Source organism: Pelophylax lessonae (assembly GCF_965119305.1).
Source record: "Pelophylax lessonae genome assembly, chromosome: 2".
NCBI classification, from domain to species: Eukaryota; Metazoa; Chordata; class Amphibia; order Anura; family Ranidae; genus Pelophylax; species Pelophylax lessonae.
In genome coordinates this window covers 452,738,801-452,766,485 of record NC_138769.1, presented here as the reverse complement: position 1 = coordinate 452,766,485, position 27,685 = coordinate 452,738,801, and the positions used below count along the sequence as shown (strand labels likewise).

General features: G+C 42.7%; 2 protein-coding genes across 2 annotated transcripts in view; one reads left to right on the top strand and one right to left on the bottom strand.

Moving 5' to 3' along the window:
• LOC309545446 (lysozyme g-like) overlaps positions 1 to 27,685 on the bottom strand; it is a 326,231-nt gene that overhangs the window by 178,105 nt on the left and 120,441 nt on the right. The gene's annotated exons all lie outside the window — the stretch shown is intronic.
• Positions 1 to 27,685, top strand: part of LOC309546701 (lysozyme g-like) — a gene marked incomplete at its 5' end in the record, with an annotated part of 57,100 nt that overhangs the window by 23,529 nt on the left and 5,886 nt on the right. Inside the window, 2 exons of the mRNA XM_082246414.1 lie at positions 19,224 to 19,304; positions 25,246 to 25,445. Coding sequence (XP_082102540.1) covers positions 19,224 to 19,304; positions 25,246 to 25,445 — 281 coding nt within the window. The remainder of the gene's footprint in view (positions 1 to 19,223; positions 19,305 to 25,245; positions 25,446 to 27,685) is intronic.

The window sequence follows — 27,685 nt, the reverse complement described above, 5'->3', positions numbered from 1 at the left end:
CTCCAGAATCTAGAGGTGAATTGTACACCTCTGTCTGATACGATATTGTCCGGAAGCCCGTGTAACCTAAGTATCTCTCTAATGAACACGTTGGCAGTATCTAGAGCAGAGGGTGTACCGATCATGGGTAAAAAGTGGGCCATCTTTGAAAGACGGTCAACTACCACCAGAATAGTGGTGAACCCTTCTGAGGGTGGGAGATCCACGATGAAGTCCATAGAGAGCTTCTTCCAGGGTTGTTCAGGAATGGGTAGAGGTCTCAGTAGGCCCCAAGACTTGGTTTTGGACCCCTTGCTAAGTTGGCAAGTGACACAGGAACCAACATAAGCCTTGTAGTCCTGATTCAGGCTGGGCCACCAGAAGAGGCGTTGGACCAATTTGAGGGTCTTCCGTACCCCGAAGTGACCGGCAAGCTTGTGGTCATGAAAGCTTTTTAAAACCTGAAGTCTTACTTGAGGGGGAACAAAAATTTTGTCTTGATGCCACAAGAATCCATCTCTTCTGCTTAAGGGGGGAGTTACTGGTTCTGTACTCTGAGCAGAGGCCTTCTTAATCGCAGTCTTCAGGTCAGGCTGGATAAGCAAAAAAAATTTTGAGCAGAGAGAATGGTATTGGGTTCAACCATCTCTGGGTTGTTAGGAAACATCCGAGAAAGAGCATCTGCTTTTCCATTCTTAGACCCGGGCCTGAAGGTGATGTGGAAGTTGAACCTTGAAAAGAACAGAGCCCACCGGGCTTGTCAAGGTCTTAGACGTTTAGCTGTTCTTAGGTATTCTAAGTTCCTGTGGTCAGTGAAAATCATGATGGGATGGGCGGCCCCTTCTAGCAGATATCTCCACTCCTCTAAGGCACATTTTATAGCCAAAAGTTCACGATCACCTACATCGTAGTTCCTCTCTGGAGGAGTCATTTTCCGGGAGGAAAAGGCCACGGGGTGAAGAAGCGCCTTCGGGCCTTGACGTTGGGACAGGATTGCCCCAGTAGCAATTTCTGAAGCGTCAACTTCTAATATATAGGGCAGAGCCGGATCCGGGTGCTGAAGGATAGGTGCCGAGATAAATAGTCTTTTTAGTTCATCAAATGCTGCTTGGGCCTCCAGCGGAAGCGAACCTGCTGGCGGGTCAGCTGGGTGATGGGTGAGATGATCGTGGAGAAACCTTTCACGAACCTTCTGTAAAAATTGGCAAAGCCTACAAACTGTTGGACACCTTTTTTGTCGGAAGGGGCTGGCCAATCTAAAATAGATTTTACTTTCTGAGGATCCATGGAGATTCCATTGGTGGAGATAATCAGTCCTAAAAACTGAATGGAATCCTTCTCAAAGTCGCACTTTTCTGCCTTTACATAGAGTCCATACTTCCTCGGGGTGGCAAGCACTCTTTTAACATGAGCCCGTTGGAGCTCAAGGGTGGCAGAAAAGATGAGGATGTCATCTAGATAAACTATCAGAAAGTTGTCGAGGAATTCTCGGAAGATGTCGTTCATGAGATGTTGAAAAGTCGCTGGAGCTTTGCACAGCCCAAAAGGCATGACCAAGTACTCGAAGTGGCCAAATCGAGTTCTGAACGCTGTCTTCCACTCATCCCCTTCTCGGATACGGACTAAGTTATAGGCTCCGCGGAGATCAAGTTTTGTGAAAATTCGGGCACACCGGAAGCGTTGAACAAGTTCAGGAATAAGGGGAAGAGGGTACCGGTTCTTAACGGTAATCTTGTTGAGTTCTCGTAGTCCACACAGGGTCTTAAAGAGCCATCTTTTTTCTCCACAAAAAATATGCCAGCCCCAGCAGGAGAAGAGGAGGGACGGATGAACCCCTTCTCCAAGTTCTCATTGATGTAGACTCTGAGGACTTCAAGTTCGTTCTCGGATAAAGGGAATATCCTACCAAACGGGATCTCAGCTCCAGGGAGTAATTCAATGGGACAATCGTAGGAGCGGTGAGGGGGAAGGACCTCGGCTTTCTTTTTATCAAAAACGTCCATGAACTCCCGATAGGCTGCAGGGATGCTGGAAAGGGTGTCGGGTACTGGTTGAACCACCAAGCAAGTAGAAGAACTATGAGGCCCAGGAGGGAGGCAGTGATTCTGGCAGTACTCAGAAGTGAAGAGGATCTCCTTCTTGACCCAATTAATCTGAGGGTTGTGGGCCTGCAGCCAAGGGAGTCCTAGGATGATGGGGAACATGGGTGAAGATATTACATCGAAACAAACAAACTCTTGATGGCCAGAGTCCGTTGTAGTTAGAACAGGACAGGTCTCCTGGGTAACTGGACGGGAGCTGGGCAGGGAACCATCGGCTAAGTGGACCTCAAGTCTTTGTTTCCTCGGCTGCAAAGAGATACCCAGTTTCTTAGCCAAAGCAAAGTCCATGAAACAGCTGCACGCCCCGGAATCAATGATCGCCAGGAGCCGAACCTTCCCTTCTGCCACCTGTAGGGAGACAGGGAGAACAAGGTGAGAGGAGGAAGGCTCAGAGACTTGACAGTTCAGAGAGCTTCGTAGGTAAGACTTACTGGGTCTTACAGGGCAGTTGCGCAGGAAATGGCCGGTCCCCCTGCAGTAGAGGCAGAGGTTGGCCTGCCGGCGGCGTTGTCTTTCCTCAGGAGTCAAGGAGGAGCGAATCAAGCCGATCTGCATGGGTTCCCCATCCGTGCTCAAGGTAGCAGGTGACCCAGTAGGAGGTGCAGTAGCTGATGGAACCTTAGGCAATACCCAGGTGGGTCGGGAGACTTGGTAACTTTCGGAACGTCGTTCTCTCAGAGGTCTGTCCAATTGAATGGCTAGTTGAATAAGACCCTCGAGAGAAGCAGGGGTATCGACACGAGCCAGTTCATCCTTGAGGATTTTGGACATTCCATGGCGGTATTGATATTTGAGAGCCGCCTCATTCCAATCAGTGTCTGCGGCCCACCTGCGAAAGTCAAGAGTATAGTCCTCTGCTGGTCTTTTCCCCTGTTGTAAAGCATGCAAGGCTGATTCGGCAGTAGCGGCACGCTGGGGGTCCTCATAAAGCTGAGCCATAGCCTCAAAGAAGGAGTTCACCGAATTCAGAGTGGGACTCTTTTGTTCCAGAAGGTTATGGGCCCAAGTTTGGGGTTCCTCAGATAGTAGGGAGATTATGAACCCCACTTTCACAGTTTCGGAGGAAAAGGTCCTAGGCTAGAGGGCCAAGTACAGCAGGCAGGCATTTTTAAAAGACCTGAATTTCTTTCGTTCTCCGTGAAAACGTTCAGGTGTTTGCACCCGTGGCTCTGGTGGAGGTGCCATTGCAAAATGTGGAGAACTGGGGTGCTCTTGTTGTGAGGAGGCAGAAGCGGAGCTGGCACAGAGCTGGCTGGGATCAGCAGGAGAAGGAGAAGTAGTTAAATGCTGCAGATGTCCTTCTAACTGGAAGTAGCCATCTTGAAGCCTCTGGACTGCTTGGGTCAGGGTGGCGACTTGTTGACATAGCGACTCGAGCGGGGAAGCACCTCTGTCGGCCTCAGACATGGCTGGATTATACTGTCACAATCTGGATGGAGGCCGAAGTGCAGAGAGGGCTTCCCTTGCAGCTCAGTGCGAGTCACCCCTGGAAGTGGTACAGGAGGTGAAGCGTCCCAAGTAGCACAGGTCGCCTGTGGTGAACACCAGATGATTTCAGGAACTCTGGGTAAGGCAGGCAACTAGAGGAGTAGTAAAAGCCAGGCCGAGGGTCAAACACTGGTGATCAGTCCAAGAGCAAGGTAAGTAGCAGAGCAGGGACGAGCCGGGGTCATACACTGGGAAAACAGGCAGGTAGTAGCAAGAGCAAAGTCCGAGAGGCAAGCCGAGGATCAAACACCAGGAGGAGATCAGATGGTTCAGAAACAAGCCGGGTCACAACAGGAAGTCCAAACAGGAAACAGGAAGCACAAGAACACAGGAAGCTGAGAGATAATCCAGCAATGAGTCTGCTCCTATGGCCACCTTTTATAGGCCAGCAGAGGGCAGTGTCAATTGAGGCTGGAATGACCATTGCTATTGCTGGCAATGTTGCCAGTTCTCCTACGGCCATTTCCCTGACGGGCCAGCAGAGGGCTGTGTCGATTGAGCCAGGAGCGTCCATGACTTGTACTGGCAGAAATGCCAGTACGGCTGTATCCCTGACACCCAGCCATTGTTATATTTTTGATCTTTCTCACTCTTTTGGGGTGTACCCTAATTTAAATTGACTGAAAAAAAAACAGTGTTGGCTACCTCGTCCCCCTCCACTGCCGCTTCCACCTACACCGCCACATCCACCGCCACCTCAACCTCCCTCCTACTCCATATGGGCCTCGTCCTTCACAGATGAAGAAAATTGTTTTATTTTTCTGTTTTTTTTTTTTGTTGTTTTAAGTTATTTCCCTATCCACATTTGTTTGCAGAGCACTTGCCATGCTCTTAACTACGTTTTGCTGCCATTTGCAGCACTCTAGCCCTTTCCATTGGTGTTTTAGAGCCATTTTAGTGCCTGAAAGTTCGGGTCCCCATTGACTTCAATGGGGTTCGGTGTCCGGGTAAAGTTCGGAAAAAGTCCGGGACACGGACCCGGACTTTTTTTTCAAGTTCGGCCGAACCCGACGAACACGGACATCCAGGTGTCCGCTAATTAGAACCAGTAAATTTAAGACTTGGGGAAAGGGGGAAGATTATTTAATAGATACGTGTACTAAAGGTAGAATTATCTTTTAACACTTGTACTTTCAATTCAATCCTATCCTACATTAAAGCAGACCTTGTTGCACAAAAAAGGTCTGCATAGGGCCTCTCCTCCATGAGAAATATCTGCTCTAAACCTAAAGTGTTTGTAACCTTAATAAAAAAAAAATGGATCCTGTTCCCTTAAAGCATGTGCTTGTGCTGTGTAATTTGGGCCCCTGTATCACCTGAAATACCTGCCTGGTTCTGCCCTCCCCCCCAGTAAGATGACCACGGTGTATCATTGCTGCTGAGCCCTGACATTGTGATCAGTTTATATGCCTCCGTCATCCGCAGCTCTGATCTCCTCTTCCCACCCTCTGCCTGTCAGCTCATACCAGTGCTGCTCTGCTCCCCACCCCGCTGCTGTAAAACTGTGATGTTCATACTATCCCCCTTGTTAAATAACAACATGTGCCCCACTGTATATGCTTCATGAAAAATATGCCAATTTCTACCTTATTTCAGAGTGCCTCCGGGCGCTCATGTGACTGCTCGCTGCTCTCCTCCTCTAATCCCGACTGACGTCAGTGGAAGTTCTCGGCCCTTCCAGTTGTAGCTGTTAGCCTGGGAGAGGAGAGAGGCTAGCAGTCTCTTGATCCTACCATAAGGTAGAAATCATCATATTGTTTTTAACCACTTGCCGACCAGCAAGTTCAGCAAATGGCTGTACCTGTGCAGTGGTCCGCAGAAGCGATCCTGGAGGCACGCGCCAACTCACCAGCGGGGAAGCCGATCCATGGGGCCGGCACCCGCGATTGCCGCTGGGCACCCGCGATTGCTCCCCACGAAGAGAGAAGGGATGTCTGCTGTTGTAAACACAGCAGACCGTTGTTCTCTCAGGAATCAATACAGAGCTCCTGTGATCCTCCTATTTAGGAACACAGGTCTCTGTATTGATTTCACAAGCCCCCCCCCCCAGTTAGAAAGAACCCCCTGGAAAAACCAGCCCTTTTTCTGCTGCACTTGTCGGATATATCGACAAAGAGTTACGAAAACTCGATCGTCCCATTTTTGATAAATGCAGCAAAGGCATGTATACCGAGTAATTGGAAAAAAGCACACCCCCCCTCGATAGGAGAATGGGTAAATAGAGTAGAGGAAATAAGGAGAATGGAGGAAATGATTGCATCCTCTCAGAATAGGCAGGGAAGATATAAGAAAATATGGGAGGAGTGGAGTCAATTCATAATCTCGGAAGAAGGGAAACAACTTACAATAGGATAAAGTAATCTGGAAAAACTTATTGATTGCTTTGATCACTTGAACATTGGCTATGGACGGAGGGGTGAGGGGGGGAGAGAGAGGAGGAGAGAAAAACTTATGGGGGGTTTCCCTTTTTTTTTTTTTTTTTTTTTTTTTTTTTTTTTTTTTTCTTTTGGGTTTTGATAGGGAGGGAGGGAGGGAGAGAAGAGAGAAAAAATGTAGGAATATAAGAGGTAAAAAGTGGAAGAGGAAGATTAAATTACGTGTTAAAAAATGTTGTAAATTTCACTTTGAAGTAATGTTTGTATTTGTTTTTTGTATGAATATTCCTGAATAAAAATTTCATAAAAAAAAAAAAAAAAAAAAAAAAAAGAAAGAACCCCCTAGGCTCACACATAACCCTTTGATTGCCCCTGGGTTAACCCCTTCCCTACCAGTGTCATTATTACAGTAACAGTGCATATTTTTAGCACTGATTACTGTAGTAATGTCACTGGTCCCCCCAAAAGAGTCAAAAATGTCAGTTAGGGGTCCGATCTGTCCGCCACAATGTCACAATACCGCAAAAAATCGCTGATTGCCGCCATTACTAGTAAAAATAAACAAATAAATAAAAAATGACATAATTCTTTCCCCTAGTTGGTAGACACGATAACTTTTTTGCAAACCAATGAAAATATGCTTATTGGGATTTTTTTTTACCAAAAATATGTAGCAGAATACAAATTAGCCTAAAATGATGAAAAAATTTTGGTTTTTAAATTTTTTTTTATTCTGAATGTTATATAGCAGAAAGTGAAAAATTTTTTTTTTTTTTTTTTTTTCAGGATTGTCGCTATTTTTTTGGTTTATAGCGCAAAAAAAAAAAAAAAATCACAGAGGTGATCAAATACCACCAGAAAAAAAGCTCTATTTGTGGAAAAAAAGGGCATCAATTTTATTTGGGTACAGCGTCACACGACCGCACAAATGTCAGTTAAAATGGCCTGGTCATTAAAGCGGAGTTCCGGCCACAAAATAGAAATAGTCGCTTTTGGGCCATCCGCTTGCTTATCATCACCTGAAAAATAAATGGATAGTTACGATTTTTTTTTACTTACCTTGTTATTGAAGAAAAATATACTCACCTTTCTTCCACTTCCTTCCTCTGCGGCCGCGGCCCGCGCCGTCACTTCCTCTTTGCAATGATTCCTGGGAGCTGAACGTCATCGCTCCCAGGAATCATTGCGCCCGCACCGGCCCCGACGTCAGTTCCGGTGCAGCGCGTCATACCTTGCTAAACAGCTTCTGGGCATGCCCAGAAGTTGTGCAGGGATGACGCTACAGCCCCGGAAGTGACGGCAGGGCCGGTGCAGTGCATCGTGGGACCGAAGAGGACGGAAGAGGACGCAGAAGAGGATCGCGCTGGCTTCAGCTGCCCACACCTGAGATGGCAGCGCTGGACAAGACATTTTCAAGGTAAGTATTTCTTCTAAAAGGTAAGTGGGACCCAGGACAGTACAGAGGCTATCCATTGTGGAATGTACTAGCCCTGACTGTCCCTGCTTTAAGGGGGAAAACCTTCCGGTCCAGAAGTGGTTAAATGGATGAGGTGGCAACCCTACCTTGGGATAGATCATTGGTGCTGTGTATCAGCACCAGGAGCTGATAGAGGAAGAGGGGGGTCGCACATGTTCTCCTACATAATCTGTACTAGTCCCACTCTCCTTCTGCTCCGCTCCCTCTCTGAGCAACCTGTCTCTACACCAGGGTCCTGCACCCCCTTGCTGTCTCCCTCAGGCTCCCATTGGTTTCTGGCGCATTGGGATGCCCAAGGCCACCAACACAGCAAAAAAATCAAGGGGAGCCAGAAGAAACAGCCAGGGAGAGAAAACACCTATTCTTCAGTAAAAATGATTCTGAGTGATCAGTAGCGCTGCCCCTGGTTCTCTCCTACTTGCTCCCAGTGCTGGGCTGACAATAATAGGGATGTTGCTCTTACTACACCAGTCAGCGGCAGTGCCCCTCTGCATGTGGGGCCTGGGGCCCCCGCCCCTCCCTAGTTTTGGCTTCGCTGATGCTGCAACATGGAGGTAAGTAGAAAGGTTTCTTTTTACTAATCCCATTACTGTACTAATAACACTGGCAGGGAAGGGGTTAACACCGGGGGTGATCAAAGGGTTAAATGTGTCCCTAGGGGGTTGCTTTCTAACTTTGGGGGGATGTACTTATGGAATGAGCACAGAGACCTGTGTTCCTAAATAGGAGGAACACAGGAGCCCTGTGTTCATGCTGACAGAACAGCAGTCTACCGTGTTTACAACAGCAGACTGCCGTTCTGACTCCTTGGGGAGTGATCGTGGATGTCCTTCGGACATTGTGTCCCCCGGACCCGCTGATTGGCTCCCCCTCTAGCCAATCAGCGCGTATGTACTTATGGAATGAACACAGGGACCTGTGCTCCTATATAGAAGGAACACATGCTCCCTGTGTTCATTGCTGACAGAACAGCGGTCTGCTGTGTTTTCAACGGCTTTTTTCACGGGTGCTCTGCTCTGCTCGGGGGGACACGTGCGTGCCCCCCTACTACCTGAGTAGTCTATCCCCAGTGACCCCAAAGTGTCAGAAGGGGCTGTGCAGGGAGGACTGAATTGAAGGATGTGCCTTCACACCTGCTCCACCTCGCAGCTCCCGCTTTGCTGCCACAACCATACTAGTTAAGGTAATGGGGGGATGTAAGGGGGGGTAAACTGGTTTGGTGGTAGCAGAATAAAGCTGCATCAGAAAGTGCACACACATCTATTTATCTGGACAGCTATGAGTTTTGAAATAGGAGGATGTTTCTTGTAAATAAGAATGTGTGTGAAGCACTGACCCCTACATGGACGTAGAATACTGGAATGTTGCATGTTTCCAGGAAAATGATCTGCAGTTTGTTATCTTCATTTTCACTTTCTAAGTGGGCAGGTCACATCTCTCTATAAATAAGAAGGATGTGTACCAGTCTTTTCATTGCAGAAAGAGAGGCTGCCTGAATCATCTAGAAGAGGTAAGTGCATGAGATAAATGGACACAAATGTTATGTATTCTAGATTTTACAGATATGTTAGGATCCCAGTTGTTCTGTCAGTTGCAAAGTAATTCTTGGTGAAAATAATAAAAAAAAAAACAAAAATGGCGTTTTTCAGAAGTAAATGCATATAATATAAAATATTATATGTATTTATAATTTATAATATTAATAATAATTTGTAATATATAATATTGTAAATACCAATATATCTCAATATTAGATCAAAATATTGGAAACTACGGTAAAAGGTTTACATAACTGGTGATAAGTATACAGCAGCACTGCCATTATTTAAAAGGCTTTTTTAAACTATTTCTTTTATATTTTTTTTTTCGGATAAAAGTACAGGGAGATACAGAGAAAAATAAACTAAGATGCAATCACTCAGACAACTGGGGCTCATCGTGGACATTGAAAGGATGAATCCTCTACTCTTGCTGCGATTTTACCGCACTTTGTGTTTTCTAATTTTATGGGGGTTTTTTTGGCCAATTTTTTTGGGCAGATTAAAAAACACATCACAGCAGAAATATTCTACATGCAAAAAAAAGCCCCAATTTGCGTTCAAAAAAAGTCCCTGACCCGTTCCAAAAACGCTGCGGCTGAGAAAACCTTAGATGTGAACGTCTTTCATAGGAAACCATGTTAAATGAACTGTAAATTATTCTGCAGAAAACACATAGATGTGAACCGAACCTGATTATCTGAACTGCACATGTTTAGGCTGGCCAAAGATGGGTAAAGTTTTAAACAAAAATTCTGAGGCATACTCTTTGTATGAAAATTCCCAGAACATTTGTTTGTCGTTTGAAAGATTTTGTTTGCTTTTAACTTTTAATTTTGGAATAAATGGACTTTATTTACTGAATGAAAATCATATACACTGTTAGAAATATATTAATTCAATATAAATTTTCTAACCTGCTCCTTCAAATTTTCTTGCCACTGCGATTGAAAATGAATGTCGCTTTGTCCCACAAATGATTTGAAAAGCTCTTTTAGAGCCTTCTTATCCTAAGAATTTGCTTTTGAAATTCTACCCATCTATGGCCAGCTTTAGGGTCCTTTCACACGAACGATCTGATCAGATCTGCCTGTCAGTTTTTTTAGGCAGATCTGATCGGATGCTCTATGCATCCCTATGGAGCAGCGGATGTCAGCGGAGACATCTCCGCTGACACCCGCTGCCATCCGCATCCGATCCTGTCTGTGAAATCCGGACAGAAGGAAACCCTATTTTCCATCCGTCCAGGGGATCAAAATGGTTGGGATCGGATGAGAGTGGACAGGCGGTCCGCTCTCATCCCATTCCCCCATTAAGAGCAGCGGGGCTCTGACACCTCCCTCTCCGCACACAGAGCGGAGAGGGAGCTGTCACCTGCCTGCTCAGCGGGGATCTGTGTATCGATTCCTCGCTGAGCAGCACGGAGTCCGCCGACGGAGTCGGACCGCGTGAAAGGAGCCATAGTCTGATTTCTTGAAAGAAGTCTCTTGTATTCAAATGACAGATCTCTGCCCTTTGAGGGGCCACATGATCTTCTACAGGTGCATCTCATAAAAGTAGATTATCATCAAAAAGTTTATTTATTTCAGTAATTCATTTCAAAAATTAAAACTCCAATATTTTATATAGATGCGCTACACAGAGTGATATATTTCAAGAATTTCTTTCTTTTGACTTTGATTATGGCTTACAGCTAGTGACAACCTAGGATTCAGTATCTCAGGAAAAATAGAATATTACATAAGACCAAAAAAAAAAAACAAAAACCATATAGTATGCACTCAATACTTGGTCAGGGCACCTTTTGTATAAATTACTGCATCAATGCGGCGTGGCATGGAGGCGATCAGCCTGTGGCACTGCTGAGGTGTTATGGAAGCCCAGGTTGCTTTGATAGCGGCCTTCAGCTCGTCTGCATTGTTGGGTCTGGGGTCTCTCATCTTCCTGTTGACAATACCCCTCAAATTCTCTATGGGGTTTAGGTCAGGGGAGTTTGCTGGCTAACCAAGCACAGTGATACCATGATCATTAAACCAGGTATTGGTATCTGCAGGAAATCCGCATGTTCATAAAGCTGGTCAGCAAAATCAGTATCTCAGAACATCTTCAAATCTCCTGATACTGAATTTTGGGTTTTCACTTATGCCCCGTACACACGTGCAGATTATCTGAAGACTTTTGTCTGCAGACTTACCAAAACCATATAATATGAGCTCAAACCTAAACACTTTCAATTTGTATGCAATCCGGCAGGCCCTTGCACTACATAGAAAAGGTAAGTCTACAGACAAAAGTCTTCAGATAATCTGCAGGTGTGTATGGGGAATTAGGCTGGCCATACACTATACAATTTTCTTATTCAATTTCCTTTAGATTTACCTTAAACTATGTAGTGCAAGGGCCTGCCTGACTGCATACAAATTGAAAGTGTTTAGGTTTGACCCTATATTACATGGTTTTGGTAAATCTAAAGGAAAGTTGAACAAGAAAATTGTATAGTGTATGGCCAGCCTTACTGGCTGTAAGCCATAATAGACAAAAAGAGAAATGCTTGAAACATATCACTCTGTGTGTAACGCATCTATATAAAATATGAGTTTCACTTTTTGAATTGAATTATTGAAATAAATTAACATTTTGATGATATTCTAATTTTATGAGATGCATCTGTATATGATGTCTTTAATTGCCAATCTCAATGAATATTGCTTACTGAGCTCTGCTTCTCTCCGACATGCAGCATTTTCTAGTAGAAAAAGCCTTTCAGCTTTGGGCTATGCAGGTGTAGAAATCTCTTTGCTACTTCTGGAATAAAAATTTAATCCTCTGAGTTTTTTTTTTTTTTTTTTGTAGCTAGGAGGCATAAGAAGTAAAATGTGGTTTTATTTAGTTTTAAAAGATGACTACTTTATGACTGACCATATACTATACAATCTGATTGCACAATCTCCTTTAGATCTACCATCAATTGTGTAGTGCAAGAGCCTGCCTGATTTAAAGCTAATTACGTAGAGTGTTTAGGTTTGCCCTCATATTACATCGTTTTGGTAATCTTAAAGGAGATTGTTCAATCAGATTGCTTAGTGTATGGCTAGCCAATTACAATTGTCTCCTAGGGTCCATGTTGTTATGAACCACATTCAAAGTAGTATTAGGGCCCCTTTCACACTTATGCGACCTAAAGGTTACACTATTTTACCGCAATTTTTTTTAACGCAATTTTGCCAAGGTTTTGACTGGACTTGAAGCAAAGCCTATGTCTATGAACCTCGAAATGCATTTAAATTGCCCCAAAGTACTGCAGGGACTACTTTGAAGTCGTTGCAACTTGAATTTGCACAGATATGAACGGTACAAAATTCAAACTCCTTTGTTAAATCTAAAAAAATGACACTGGTGTATTTGTCCAGGTGAGGTTGATGCACTCAACTTTCTCACAGGATCCTGGGAAAGCCAAAGATCCCAAATTACCAGAGCTTGTTTGTTTATCCATCAGTGTTTTTTAGTTAGTTTGTGCATTTAATATTTATAAAAAAAAGTTGTGGCTCGATCCGTGGAGGTATATAGGATCTAGACGGCGCCTTGGAGCAATAAATGGAGAGCCGATGTTTACTGATGCTAGTTGACTCAAATCAGAATAGGGAGATATACAGGACCTAGTCAGTGCCTGGGAGTAAGAGCAGCAGGGATTGGTGAGCTGATGTTTGTTTGCCAGGAGATTGAGGCTAAATTCATGCTGACTTGTGATTAAAATGCATTGGCCTGCATTTTACAAGTGCGCTAAAATGTAGATCAACGTCTGTTAAAACACCCATAAAATGGATTGCAATGTACGTCATATTTCCTTCATTTTATCACAAGTTAGTGTGAATTCAGCCTGAAGGCTGTATAGAGCATGATGGCACCTGTGTACTCCAACCTCTGATGAAGCCCCATCTTGTAGGCGTAACGTGTAAGGTGGAGACAGGCACATGACATTATCCCACTGTGTGAGTCAATGTGAAGGATATACTCAAACTTCTAGAAAATTTGTGTAAAGTAGGCGCTGTTAAATAGTGACTCATTCGTATGTACCATAAAATAAATAATCAACTGTGCATATCAAGTGAACACAATGTGACAATCCGTTAATTCTATACAGTATATCCAGCATCAAAAATTATTCCATGAAAAATAATAAATGTGAAAGATATTCAAATCCTCAGTCCATAAAAAAAAAAAATGGTGCTCTAAAAAAGCTGCCACCCACACCGTGCCTTCTTTTCTTTCAATCATTGGGTGCTCTACCTTGTGATTAAGCACATAAATATGCTCACCAAAAACCCCAGGTCCCAGGGACCAAAACAGTCTTTCCACAAATCTGAGTTCTTGGTTCAGTCAGGAAATCTTCCTTAATCACCTCTCAGATGGCTGATGATAGTGTTTCACTATTACTGGGTGTTTTTGGTTTGCCTTCGTATATCGGTTTTATCAGATGTTAGCCACCACACACGTCAATGGTTTGGCTTATATATGGGGTGCCATGACCGACACCTGATCAGACCGCATATCAGATGCGTGTGTGTGTGGTGGCTAACCTCAAATAAAACCATGTTGCACTATTACTGGGTGTTTTTGTTTTGCCTTTATATATCATCGGCCATCTGAGAGGTGATTGAGAAGGATTTCCTGACTGATCCAAGAACTCAGATTTGTGGAAAGGCTGTTTTGGTCCCTGGGACCTGGGGTATTTGGTGAGCATATTTATGTGCTTAATCATGAGGTGGAGCACCCAATGAAAGAAGGCACGGTGTGGGTGGCAGCTTTTTTAGAGCACCATTTTGACATTTTTTTTTCAATGTTTATGGACTAAGGATATGAATATCTTTCACATTTATTATTTTTCATGGAATAATTTTTTGATGTTGGATATATAGAATTATTAATGGATTGTCACATTGTGTTCACTTGACAGTTAGTTGGTTATTTTATGGTACATACGAATACGAGTCACTATTTAACCACGCCTACTTTACACAAATTTTCTATCCTTTAATGTGTTCTCACATTTAAAGGGGCAGCAGTTAAGGGATATTCCACTAATGGATGAGGCGCCTTCACGGGTTATATAATACTCAAGCTTGTGCCTGGTTGCTGCATGATCCTGTAACAAATCTATATACACTTATTATTAATATTATTATTATCATCTATATACACTTAGTTTATGTGAGTACAATATTGCTGTAGTTTTTAATAAAGCATTCTACAGAGAGCACTAGGAGTGTTTATTTGTGTCTCTGATGGCAGAGGAGAGGAAGAAGAGTGCATTATTGACCTAAAGAGGGAAACCTCTTGCTGCTGTGGTAGGGAACCCCTGGATCAACGGAAAGGTGTTATAGATCTGGCGTGCTTAAGACCTCTTATAACGTGAAGGTCTTCGGAGGGGTGCGCGCATTTGTTTGTTTGTCTGTGTGGAGACACATGGAGCATCGTTGGGTGTCAGGCACTTTTATATGTATTGGTGCAAGACACTGTGACGATTCACTATTGCAGGAACTATTTTCTGTTTATGGGTTTATTATGGCACACTTTTAACTGTTTGTTGCATGATTTATGCTTCGGGTAGTCTAATGCCGGCCATACACTAGCTGAAACATTGTTCACAAATCTGTCATTTGGACTGTTCATTAATTTTAAATCCAGTTAATCGGCACAAATGGACAATCGGTTAACTTTTTAGAGCCGAAATATCAAAGGAACAGGTTGGAAAATTCTGCCGAGCGAATTATAAATTGAAAGGTTAATGTGTTTCTCAGCTGTTCTGTTTGCACTAGGCATATGTGATGAAAGGAACAAAACTGATTAATTTATGTCCATTGAATGATTTATCAATCAAAATTCGGTCATTACATGATGGCAAAATCGTTTGCTCTCATAGCCGAGTGTTTGTTATTCGAAAACCAGTTTGAATGATTTTTCTCAGTGTATGGCCAGCACTTATAGAGCTGCCATGAATATTTGTTTATCATTCTCCTTTAAAACAGAGCAAGTGCTGCTTGCTTCAAGATTGTGTGGTGTGAAATATGGAAAAAAGATCAAATATTTTAATATGAATAGATTAAACCACAAATTAATCAGCAGTGGTGAGCATACGGTTATAAAAAGTGTGAAGATTTTTATTTATTACATTCTCTGTATAATTACAACTTTATAAACTTTCTAAAATGACAAAACTACAATTGATGTTACCTGATTTTAATGATACCATTATGTTTTCTGCTACTAGGAAAAATTGAAAAGCCACCATGTCTTGTGAGTATTCAATCATCACTATCAAAATGCTGTCTTTGGGGGAGACTATAGAAAGCTGACGTAATACCAGAACAGTGGTGCCATACTGGCAGTGGACAACACTTACAAATAAGAACATGCTATCTTAAAACTAGTTAGGCCATCAGAATGTGATATCCCTAACAAGATCATTATAATTTTGCTTTTGGTTTTAGCAGTTTGGTTTTAGCAGAAATTCTGTTAACATCCTGTTAAATAGGCAGTTGAACAGCGCAAGTAATGTTCCATCTAGACCTTTTTGAATGGTAATTTGTAATGGATAACCGTTGAAGTAAATTCATAATGACAGATTTATCCAAAGGTAGGAGTAAAAACCATCAGTTGGGTGACAGGTGCAGTAATCCATAGCAACCAATCAGTTTAGGACTTGTTCACATATGGCTTAGTGGGAACGTAGGTTCCTGCTAGTGATTTGAAAAGCGAGATTCACACGTGTTCTGCTCGTTCACGTGACTGGGCTGCCCCTATGCGCGTTTGTCGTGCCAACGAAGCTCAGGGACCAAATTTTGGCTTGCGTCAGGTGTGATTTTACACACACGTTTTTGGATTCAGGATGAATGACACCCAAACATGCGATGTCCATTTTGCTGCGATTTGGAATCGTGGGGAGAATTTCGTCCATCCTACCGGTGACCCCTTATTGCCCAAGTGTGACCAGGGTCTTAAGAGTATTTCCACCGTTGCAGCTAAATTGGGAACTTCCAGCAAGAAAAATTCTGCATAAGTTATGTTTGTTATTAGGGGGGGCAGGGAAGCTGTGTTTGCCATAATTAACTCTATCTGTACTGTACAGGTAGATATCCTCTCACCAATTGTACTAGATTTGAACATGGTCTGTCTTCACAAAGCGTGAAATGTTTAGGGGATGGCGTCACCATTGTATGTTATTGAGAACTGGACTCAGCCATTCCTAATGCAGCTATTGAGACAGAACGTGCTGAGCTAGTTGAGAAATTCTTGCAGTCAACCATGACACCTTTTCCTTAAAAACCTCTAAAGTAAGAAATACTACTACCAAAAAAAAAAAAAAGATGCTGTGTGTGACACAACAAACCTAGTGGGGATTCACAAATTTAACTGCAAAAGTGGAAATACACGGGGTTCCTTTACATCAGATGCAGGTAGTAAAAACACATATGCAAGAAAAATGTATTCCAATGAGTCTAGTTTATATCACTGCAGCACTTTCGTGTGTGTAAAAAAAAAAAAAAAGTATAGCATGCTGTATTTTACACAGCAGAAAAAAACCCATGCAAACACACACAACAAATGCGTATGAACACTTGCAAATTCACCATGAACATGTGCAAACGTGTGTGTGTGTGTGTAGCTTCAACGTGGCTAATAGAGTTAAATAAATGATAACCATTATTTAAAAAACACAGTAAACTCATTGTAAATGCACTAAAAATGTGCATGCAGAAATGCAGTGATCACAGAGATTGGGTAATGAACCCTAAAGCAGTTGAAACAATGAAAACTCAATCTAGTTTGCTTTAGGTTACTACTCTCTGCCTTATTAAATTAAAAAACTGGTATTTTTACCTTAACGTTAAGGCATTCCTAACATTAGGATACAAATGCTCTGCTAACTCTTTGTTTAACCCCCCCAAACATTTAGCTGGCCTTCTCTCCATCCAGCGCTGTCCCAGTTGCATCTCTCCTCCCTTAACTTCCTGGTCTTACAGAAGGCACAGGCAGCAGGGAGAGCCATTGGCTCTTGCTACTGTCAGTCAAATCCTGTGAAGAGGGATCTGGGGGCGTGGATGAGCTGCACTGCGTGTCTGTGGAGGCACACACAGCTCGGTTCAGGAGTGTGCACGCCCCAGGTGCCCCCTCAGTGCACGACTTGCTGAGGGGGACACCCAGAGAAAGCAGGAGCAGACAGCATCAGCGGGGAGGTAGGCCACCACTCTGCAATATCCTTGCACAAAGCAGGTAAGTATAACATATTTTTTATTTTAAAAGTTTATTATCCCTTCTCACCAAACATCCCCGGCCCAATGTCACATACCAGGGATACATTTAAAAATGCCCCCTCATTAAAGCCACTTGTGCAGCACTCAGTCCCCTCGTGCGGTTGTGTCACTGACCGCTCATGCCACCACTGATGATTGGGAACCAATCAAAGTGGTTCCAAAACCTGTGATTACACTCAGCTATGACAGTGATCACATGCAGGCTGGAGCCTTCAGCATGCAGATGAATACTGCCACCCTCAGGCCACATGTCTAATGGCTAGTATTACAGTGGATATAAAAAGTCTACACATCCCTGTTAAAATGTCAGGTTTCTGTGATGTAAAAAAATTAAACAAAGATAAATAATTTCAGAATTTTTTCCACCTATAAACTGTACAACTCAATTGAAAAACAAACTGAAATCTTTTAGGGGGGAGAAGTAAAGATAAAAAACTAAATAAAATGTGGTTGCATAAGTGTACACACCCTCATATAACTGGGGATGTAGCTGTGTTCAGAATTAATCAATCATATTCAAACTCGTGTTAAATAGGAGTCAGTGCACTCCTGCCATCATTTAAACTCCAAATAAAGTTCAGCTGTTCTAGTAGGTCTCTCCTGTCATTTTCTTAGTTGCATCCTACGGCAAAAGCCATGGTCCGCAGAGAGCTTCCAAAGCATCAGAGGGATCTCATTGTTAAAAGGTATCAGTCAGGAGAAGGATACAAAAGAATTTCCAAGGCATTATATTTACAATAGGACACAGTGAAGACAACCATCATCAAGTGGAGAAAATATGGCACAACAGGGACATTACCAAGAACTGGACGTCCCTCCAAAATTAATGAAAAGACGACAAGAAAACTGGTCAGGGAGGCTGCTAAGAGGCGTACAGCAACATTAAAGGGGCTGCAGGAATATTTGGCAAGTACTGGCTGTGTGGTACATGTGACAACAATCTCCCATATTCTTCATATGTGGCAAGAAGGAAGGCTTTCCTTACGAAGAAATACATTCAAGCCTGGCTAAATTTTGGAAAAACACATCCAAAGTCTCCCAAAAGCGGGAAAATGTGTTATGATCTGATGAAACCAAGGTTGAACTTTTTGGCCATAATTCCAAAAACACTGCACATCACCATACCCACAGTGAAGCATGGTGGTGGCAGCATCATGCTTTGGGTCTGTTTTTCTTCAGCTGGAACAGGGGCCTTAGTCAATGTAGAAGGAATTATGAACAGTTCCAAATACCAGTCAATATGGCACAAAACCTTCAGGCTTCTGCTAGAAAGCTGAACATGAAGAGGAAGTTCATCTTTCAGCATTGACAACGACCCAAAGCATACATCCAAATCAACAAAGGAAAGGCTTCACCAGAAGAAGAATCATGTTTTGGAATGGCCCAGCAAGAGCCCAGACCTGAATCCGATTAAAAACTGTGGGAAGAGGGCAGTGCACAGGAGATTTCCTCGCAATCTGACAGATTTGAAGTGTTTTTGTAAAGAAGAGTGGGTAAATCTTGCCAAGTCAAGATGTTGCATGCTGATAGACTCATACCCAAAAAGACTGAGTGCTGTAATAAAATCAAAAGGTGCTCCAACAAAGTATTAGTTTAGGGGTGTGCACACTTATGCAACCATATTATTTTAGTTTTTTATTTTTACTTCCATCCCCCTAAAATATTTCAGTTTGTTGTTTAACTGAGTTGCACAGTTTATAGGTCACATTAAAGGAGGAAAAAGTTTTGAAATGATGTATCTGTCTCATTTTTTTACATCACAGAAACCTGACAGGGGTGTGTAGACATTCTATATCCCCTGTATATTTAACATATTTCAATATTTAAAAAAATTATTATATATATATATATATATATATATATCCTTGTATGCATTTGTCTACCTTTATTTATTTAAAAAGCGTTTTGCCTGTTTCAAAATATTTTTTTTAACTGTAAAATGTCTTTCACAGCCACACTTGGTAATCCCAACAATATTCCTACTACTGGTGCCTCACTTCAAACTGGCAGTCAAGATGGGGAACATATTTCAGGTGAGTACCGCCACTTTCTGTATTTTTTTTTTTTTATAAATTCGTTTATTGAAACAAAAAAAAGGAAAATAGGCATATAACAAGCCAACAGATTAGACATAGTAAGCAGTGATAGTGCAGCGGTAAGATGTACAGCTCTTGGTGGACATAGACAGTATGGAATAACAGAATAACAGCATAGTGTAACATGGGGGCGGATATCCCCCGATAATCAAACCCAAGCATTCCGACCCCCCAGAACCCATCACAGTGAGAAATATGGCATCAAGAGTGTAGTCAGGAGCCCCAGGGCCACCGCGGGGCAGGCCCCCGCCACCACCGGCATCCAACACTTGGCCGGCATCTGGCGCGCGGAGGGCCGCACTTTCTGTATTTTAATGCATATGGTTAAATGAATTCAACTTGACTCAACTCCTGCAGTGTATTTTCTATGCACTTGTACTGTACATACTGGCACAGAACTAATAAAACATTTTGCCCCTTTCACATGGGCGGGTTGACCGGGTCCGCCTGTCAGTTTTTCACCCGCCGACATCCCATCCTATCCTCTAGAAACAGATGGTTGGGGATCAGTTCCCCATCTGTTCAGTGGATCGGATGACAGTCAGAAGAAAACGCACAGGCGGACCTGATCACCCATATAGAGGAAAGCGTGTGTGTCCGTGTCTGCTCTGTATCAGCGGAGCGGACACGGACCTGTCATCCACCTGCTCAGTGCTGAGCAGGTGGATCCTGCCAGTGTGAAAGGGGCCTTAAATTTCAGATAGAAAGGAAGTTTTAGAACTTCTTGTCAACTGTTCCCAGTGGGGAGATTCACCCTCTGTTTGTCCCAGTGAACATTGTCAATTGGATAGAATCTGATGGGAAATAGAAATTTTACAGTAGTCCCCAAAACAGGAGGTGAGGGAAATATTGTAGTGGGGACAAGTGTTTTATAAAAGGGGGGTCATTTCCTTCTTTAATAAAATGAGAAGAGAGCCAGTTCAGATTTATAAAAGTCATTTATTTTGGTCATTAGACTGTTACTTTTAAACGTACTTGTTAAAGTGACAGCGTCCCTGCAAAGAGGCCTCCCCAACCCACTCACTCATCTTTCCCAGTGCTACCCTTCCACTCCTTCCTCTTTTGGGTATGGGGCAGCATGTGGCCACATTCCCTGTAACGGTGCTCCAGTTTAGCTGCCAATCAGTAGGACTGAGCAATGTTGCATAACATTACTGCTTTACATAGGTAATAACAGAGTGATTTTAGTGCCAGCTGTGATAGCGGAAGGAGTGATGACAAGGTTAGTATAGGGCCAGAGGGAAGCAAGGTGACAGTGGGGTTAATTTACTAAAGGAACAAAACATGTTCACTATGAAATTTTCATTTCCCCCTAGCTTAGTACTTGTGTTAGTCATCTGATTTTCACCTAGCTTGGTGCTGTGCTGATTCCAATTATCAAATCATGTTAAAAGCAAAAAATTATTATATATATATATTTTTTTTAAATTTTCCTTATATAGGACTGGATATTTGCAAAGTTCGTTTTCCGTTGGCTTCTCACCATTTAGCTAATTTGCAAACACTCTATCCCTTTAGTAAATCAAGCTGAGTGTCTAAAAAAGGACATTTTTTTTTTTTTTTGGAGTGATGGATAAATATATGGTCATGTTTGGTGTATGGGAAAACAAAAATCAGCTCAATAGAACAGTCATGCGTACCTTAAGCTGGATACACACTATACAACTTTTGTTGTTAGATTTCCTTTAGATTTACCTTTAACTATGTAGTGCAGGAGCCTGACTGATTGCATACAAATTGAAAGTGTTTAGATTTGACCTGATATTATATGGTTTTGGTAAATTTAAAGGAAAAAATCTTAGGACAATTGTATAGTGCACAGGTGTCAAACACAAGGCCCGCGGGCCAAATGTGGCCCTCCAGGCCATTTCATGTGGCCCCCGCACCTTTCCTGCAGCTGCGGCACCCCCCTTGTCTCAGTAGTTGGCAGCAGAGAGGACAGAACTCCTTTGCCAAATCCTGTGCTTCTCTGTGCTGCTGCAGAAAGGCTCGTCTTTGCCCCCGCCCCCCTTATTAGCAATCTGCAGCAGAGAGGAGGGCAGAGCTCCTCCTACAGATCCTGAACCTCTCTGTGCAGCCACAACACCACCTTGTCTCTGCCTCCCCTGGACTCAGCATTCAGCAGACTCTGTAAGCTGACTCCAGCCCTCCTCTGTTCCTCCTCCCGACCTGGCACTTTATTCTTCACTGATCCACCCACATCATCTTCCTAGCAGTAGCACAAGGTAAGGGGATGCATTGTGATGGAAGGAAGGGTTGGTGACTCTTGACTTATGATGGTGGGGGGCTCTTGGCGTCTCATGCACGGGGGCGTAAGGTGCTCTGGACATCTAATCTTACAAATATAACCGGCCGTTTGAGGGCAACCATAATGCCGATTTGGCCCGCAATGAAATTGAGTTTGACACCCCTGGTATAGTGTGTATGGCCCATTAGAATCTGGGTGATTAAAATAAAATCACATTTGATTGACCAGCAGCAGCAACTTTCTGCTAATGTGTTTATAACTGGTCTAAAGGTCCTTACACACAATAAGAAAATTGGAAGTAAAATGTTGTACAATGAATGATTGGCCGATTATCTGATCGTTAGTATAGAGCTTTTGTAAGCCAATTATGACTTTTCAGACAACAAAAACTGAAGGTGCATGCTATAAAGTTTTTATCGTAAGTGAACACAATGTCCAATTTTCTTTTAAAGCGGTTGTATACTGGTTGTTATTTTTACCTACAGGTTAGCCTATAATAAGGCTTACCTGTAGGCAGTGCTGTATCTTGGCCTAGGCCAACAAGGCCCAGGCCTAGGGCGGCACTTTGCAGGGGGGGCAGCAGAAAGCTGCACCCTGCATGAAAAAAAAAAACAGCCTCCTCCCGGCACGAAAGGGTCCCCGCCGGCTTGCGCTACACTTTATGTATAGTGCCAGTCTTATGTGGTGAATTGGGCCGGAGGGCAGGAGGCAAATCATTCTGGTACCCCCATAAAGTGGTTACACTGCTACCTACCAGTATGATAATACTGTCCGGTCAGGACATTCGGACAGACCGAAGGCCATCTACCACACTTAATACAACTGGCCCGACGGCCGCCAATGCTAATAAGTGTGGCACTGCAGCCAAATGCTCTGCCTAGTCTCCTATGCCCCCAGGCACTGATGGACACTCATATGCTGCACTGATGGGCGCTAATAGTCTGTACTGATGGGCACTAATATGCTGGTCTGATGGCCACTGATGAGGCAGCAATGGTGGGTACTGATAAACGGCAATGATGGGCACTGATAAACGGCAATGATGGGCACTAATGAGGCTGCACTGATAAGACAGCACTGATATGCTGCACTGATGAGGCTGCACTGATTGGAACTGATGAGGCTGCACTGATAGACTGTGGTTGTGCTCTGTGGTTTACAGATGACAGGGCGAGTCATAAACAGGAAGTGGTGTGGCCTTTACAGGAAGGGGTGGGTCATATATAAATTAGGGGGTGCACAAGTTTAGTCAGGCCTAGGGCAGCACAAAACCTAAATACACCACTGCCTGAAGGTAAAATAAATATCTCCTAAACGTGTACCGTTTAGGAGATATTCATCCTGCATGCAGCCGCTGACATCAGCGGCGCATGCTCTCTGAAGATCCAGCGTATCGTGCCGAAACTTCAGAGTTGCTTGCCGCAACTGGGGGCTCCTGTCCGTATGTGTATATGTGTGTGTGTGTGTATATGTATATATATTTATATATATGTATATATATATATATATATATATACAGTGGGTACGAAAAGTATTCAGACCCCCTTAAATTTTTCACTCTTTGTAATATTGCAGCCATTTGCTAAAATCATTTAGGTTCATTCTTCTTCCTCATGAATGTACACATAGCACCCCATACTGACAGAAAAACACAGAATTGTTGACATTGTTGCAGATTTATTAAAAAAGAAAAACTGAAATATCACATGGTCCTAAGTATTCAGACCCTTTGCTCAGTATTTAGTAGAAGCCCCCTTTTGATCTAATACAGCCAGGAGTCTTTTTGGGAAAGATGCAACAAGTCTTTCACACCTGGATTTGGGGATCCTCTGCCATTCCTCCTTGCAGATCCTCTCCAGTTCTGTCAGGTTGGATGGTAAACGTTGGTGGACAGCCATTTTTAGGTCTCTCCAGAGATGCTCAATTGGGTTTAAGTCAGGGCTCTGGCTGGGCCATTCAAGAACAGTCACGGAGTTGTTGTGAAGCCACTCCTTCGTTATTTTAGCTGTGTGCTTAGGGTCATTGTCTTGTTGGAAGGTAAACCTTCGGCCCAGTCTGAGGTCCAGAGCACTCTGGAGAAGGTTTTTGTCCAGGATATCCCTGTACTTCATCTTTCCCTCGATTGCAACCAGTCGTCCTGTCCCTGCAGCTGAAAAACACCCCCACAGCATGATGCTGCCACCGCCATGCTTCACTGTTGGGACTGTATTGGACAGGTGATGAGCAGTGCCTGGTTTTCTCCACACATACCGCTTAGAATTAAGGCCAAAAAGTTCTATTTTGGTCTCATCAGACCAGAGAATCTTATTTCTCACCATCTTGGAGTCCTTCAGGTGTTTTTTAGCAAACTCCATGCGGGCTTTCATGTGTCTTACACTGAGGAGAGGCTTCCGTCGGGCCACTCTGCCATAAAGCCCCGACTGGTGGAGGGCTGCAGTGATGGTTGACTTTCTACAACTTTCTCCCATCTCCTGACTGCATCTCTGCAGCTCAGCCACAGTGATCTTTGGGTTCTTCTTTACCTCTCTCACCAAGGCTCTTCTCCCCCGATAGCTCAGTTTGGCCGGACGGCCAGCTCTAGGAAGGGTTCTGGTTATCCCAAACGTCTTCCATTTGAGGATTATGGAGGCCTCTGTGCTCTTAGGAACCTTAAGTGCAGCAGAAATCTTTTTGTAACCTTGGCCAGATCTGTGCCTTGCCACAATTCTGTCTCTGAGCTCTTCAGGCAGTTCCTTTGACCTCATGATTCTCATTTGCTCTGACATGCATTGTGATCTGGAAGGTCTTATATAGACAGGTGTGTGGCTTTCCTAATCAAGTCCAATCAGTATAATCAAACACAGCTGGACTCAAATGAAGGTGTAGAACCATCTCAAGGATGATCAGAAGAAATGGAAAGCACCGGAGTTAAATATATGAGTGTCACAGCAAAGGGTCTGAATACTTAGGACCATGTGATATTTCAGTTTTTCTTTTTTAATAAACCTGCAACAATGTCAACAATTCTGTGTTTTTCCGTCAATATGGGGGGTGCTATGTGTACATTCATGAGGAAAAAGAATGAACCTAAATGATTTTAGCAAATGGCTGCAATATAACAAAGAGTGAAAAATTTAAGGGGGTCTGAATACTTTTCGTACCCACTGTATATATATATATTTATACACACTGTGTGTATGTATGTGCGTGCAGATTAGGAGCTAGAGGATACTGTCATTGCATTTAGTCTGGCTCCGTATGTGAAACTGTTGAGATAATGTATAAGCCACATGTGAAGTGCATTTTTCTCAATGAGTATGACAACTCATAGGCTTTCATAGAGAACATGCACATAATGTGCATGAGTCAATGTAATGAGTAAATATGGCTGCCCCATGTAGGGACAGTTTTTAAATCTTTAACGCATATTGATCAAATTGATAAGTTCAAAGAAATTTTACTTCTTTATCTAAAAACTACTAACCTTCCCTATAACAAATATTTTGTTCATTTTCTTATCATTGGTTATCTGTATATATTTCCAAAGCTTTACATTGAGTTTTGGTAAAATTTGTAACCTTTCTTGCTTTATAAAAACATTCTGCTAATATCTTTAATGACCAGGTTTTTTTTTTTTTAACTTTTTTAAAGGAATATTTGCATCTGAACACCTGGCACAAAAAGATCTGCAAGGGGTAAACTCTTACAAGAATAAGATTTTCTCTGTGTCCAGAAACACTGGTGTGGACCCAGGTATAATTGGAGCAATCATGTCTCGTGAATCACGTGCTGGCAATGCTTTGGACCCCAATCACGAGGGTGACTATGGCAATGCTTTTGGCCTGATGCAGGTAATCAAAGGTTTCCATTAATAGTAAAATGAATAAGAAGCACACTGAAAATGCTGATGAAATATAATTTATTATAATAAGAATACAGACAAGTATGCACAATATATAAACTGTAGTGAATTTTTACACATTACATTTGCATATAATTGAAATACACCAGTTAAAGCTGTAGGAACTGAATATAGAAAAGTGAAGATATTAAGGTGCTATTAACATTAACACTTTTCTAGACTTCTACCTTAGCCTAACATACAACCTAAGGGCCATTTAAGGGCCAAAAATTGTCATCACATGTTTGAGACGTTTGGTACAAAAAATTGCTACTTGGCAACATGAGATGCATGTGCATTCCACTATTAAATGCACACATATGTGTAACATGCCTATTGCATACGTTCCTGGAAATGTCAAGATGTAAGTGGGTGCTGTTGCAATCGCCAGCTGGAAACTGGTACCATAAACCAAAGTATATATTGCCAGCACACCACGGATCTTTAAAATACTGTCCAAACATTTACTCAGGTGATCACATCACAATGGTAAAGTGCAATGATTTGGGGCTATGCAGGACCCCTTTGTCAGGCATGTGGCATTGCATGCCTGACAAAGGGGTTTTGCGTGGCCCGAAGGATCCTGGCGTGCTGGCCATATACACTGTTTGGCCAAAAAAAGGTCGCCACCTGGAATTAACTAAGCAACTAACTAAGCATGCAGTAACTATCCTATTGGAGGTCAGCTGACTACCTGAATATGCTGAATGACCAGGTTATTCCATCAATGGATTTTTTTCTTCCCTTATGGCATGGGCATATTCCAAGATGACAATGCCAGGATTCATCTGGCTCAAATTGTGAAAGAGGGGTTTGGGGAGCATGAGCTATCATTTTCACACATGGATTGGTCACCACGGAGTCCAGAACCTAACCCCATAGAGAATCTTTGGTATGTGCTGGAGATGGCTTTGCACAGTGGTCCGACTCTCCTATCATCAATGCAAGATCTTGGCGCAAAATGAATGCAACAGTGCACCAAAATAAAACTTGTAACATTGCAGAAGCTTATCGAAACAAAGCTACAGCGAATGCATGCCGTAATCAAAGCCAACAAAATATTAGAGTGTGACCTTTTTTTTTTGGTGGCGACTTTTTTTTTTTATTGGCCAGGCAGTGTATATTCTTTGAATACATACATCGCTGAATCAAAAAGGGCAACCAATAACATCCAAGCGTATGTGAAATTATCCAACAGGAGCAAGCAACATGGCCTGCATAACTGCCCCATCTATGTGCACTGCAAAAGTCCATGGGGCACAGATTGAACTGCAATTGCAACTAAATTACAAACAAAAAATAAATCTGTAGTATTTGGAAATTCAAAGCATAGAGAAAAAAAAAGTATCTTCACATGTTATGAACAAAGGTTTGGTCATCACAGCAAAACCGGGCTCTAAACAAAACAGAAAAACAGAACACACTTCATATGGTAACATCTTTATCAAATAATTAGGTGAACTGTCACCATCCAATAGAAATGTTGAAAAATCCCTTTATTTATCTTGGCTCTAAGGGAAATTGTATCCAAAGTATACATTCAGTGAAAGTCCACAACTGCTGTACCCAATGTATGACAAAACACTAAGATAGGCGGTTCCCTGAGTTCTAGAAGTGTCACAATGATGCTCAGAAAAACAAGTATACATTGCAAGTTTCCTTGCACACTTATCACTTTTTCAGTGAGTGCTTCTAGTCATCAAAAGAAGAGACTAAAGACTAAACAGTGTAACTGCACACAGTGGCCACACAAGTATTACTATCTTGCAGGAAACACTGACAAAACCAATGCATGGCAGCACAAATAAAGAACAAAAAATGTATTTCTTTCTCATTGATTGAGGGTCACAGGTAGTCTTATACCTTTGGGTTATACTGCCACAAGAAGATTGAACACTGGCAAACCACAGCAAAATGTAACCCCTCCCACTAACAGTATGCCTCCATTTTTTTTTTTTTTGCTAGTGTACTAGAGGAGGGATGTCTTTTCTGCAGCTCTGTTGTGTTAGGGGTTTTTCCCCTAACTGTGAAAATGGATTTGATAATGAGAAAAAAAATGTTTTTAGGTGGTGATTGTAGATACATATAAGGTGGTTGTAAAATTAATTATGAGACAAAAAGTGCCAATTCAAATATATACTGGTAGTAAGTGCTAGTGCTTCAGTGCAATTATATATGCTTGTAAGCACC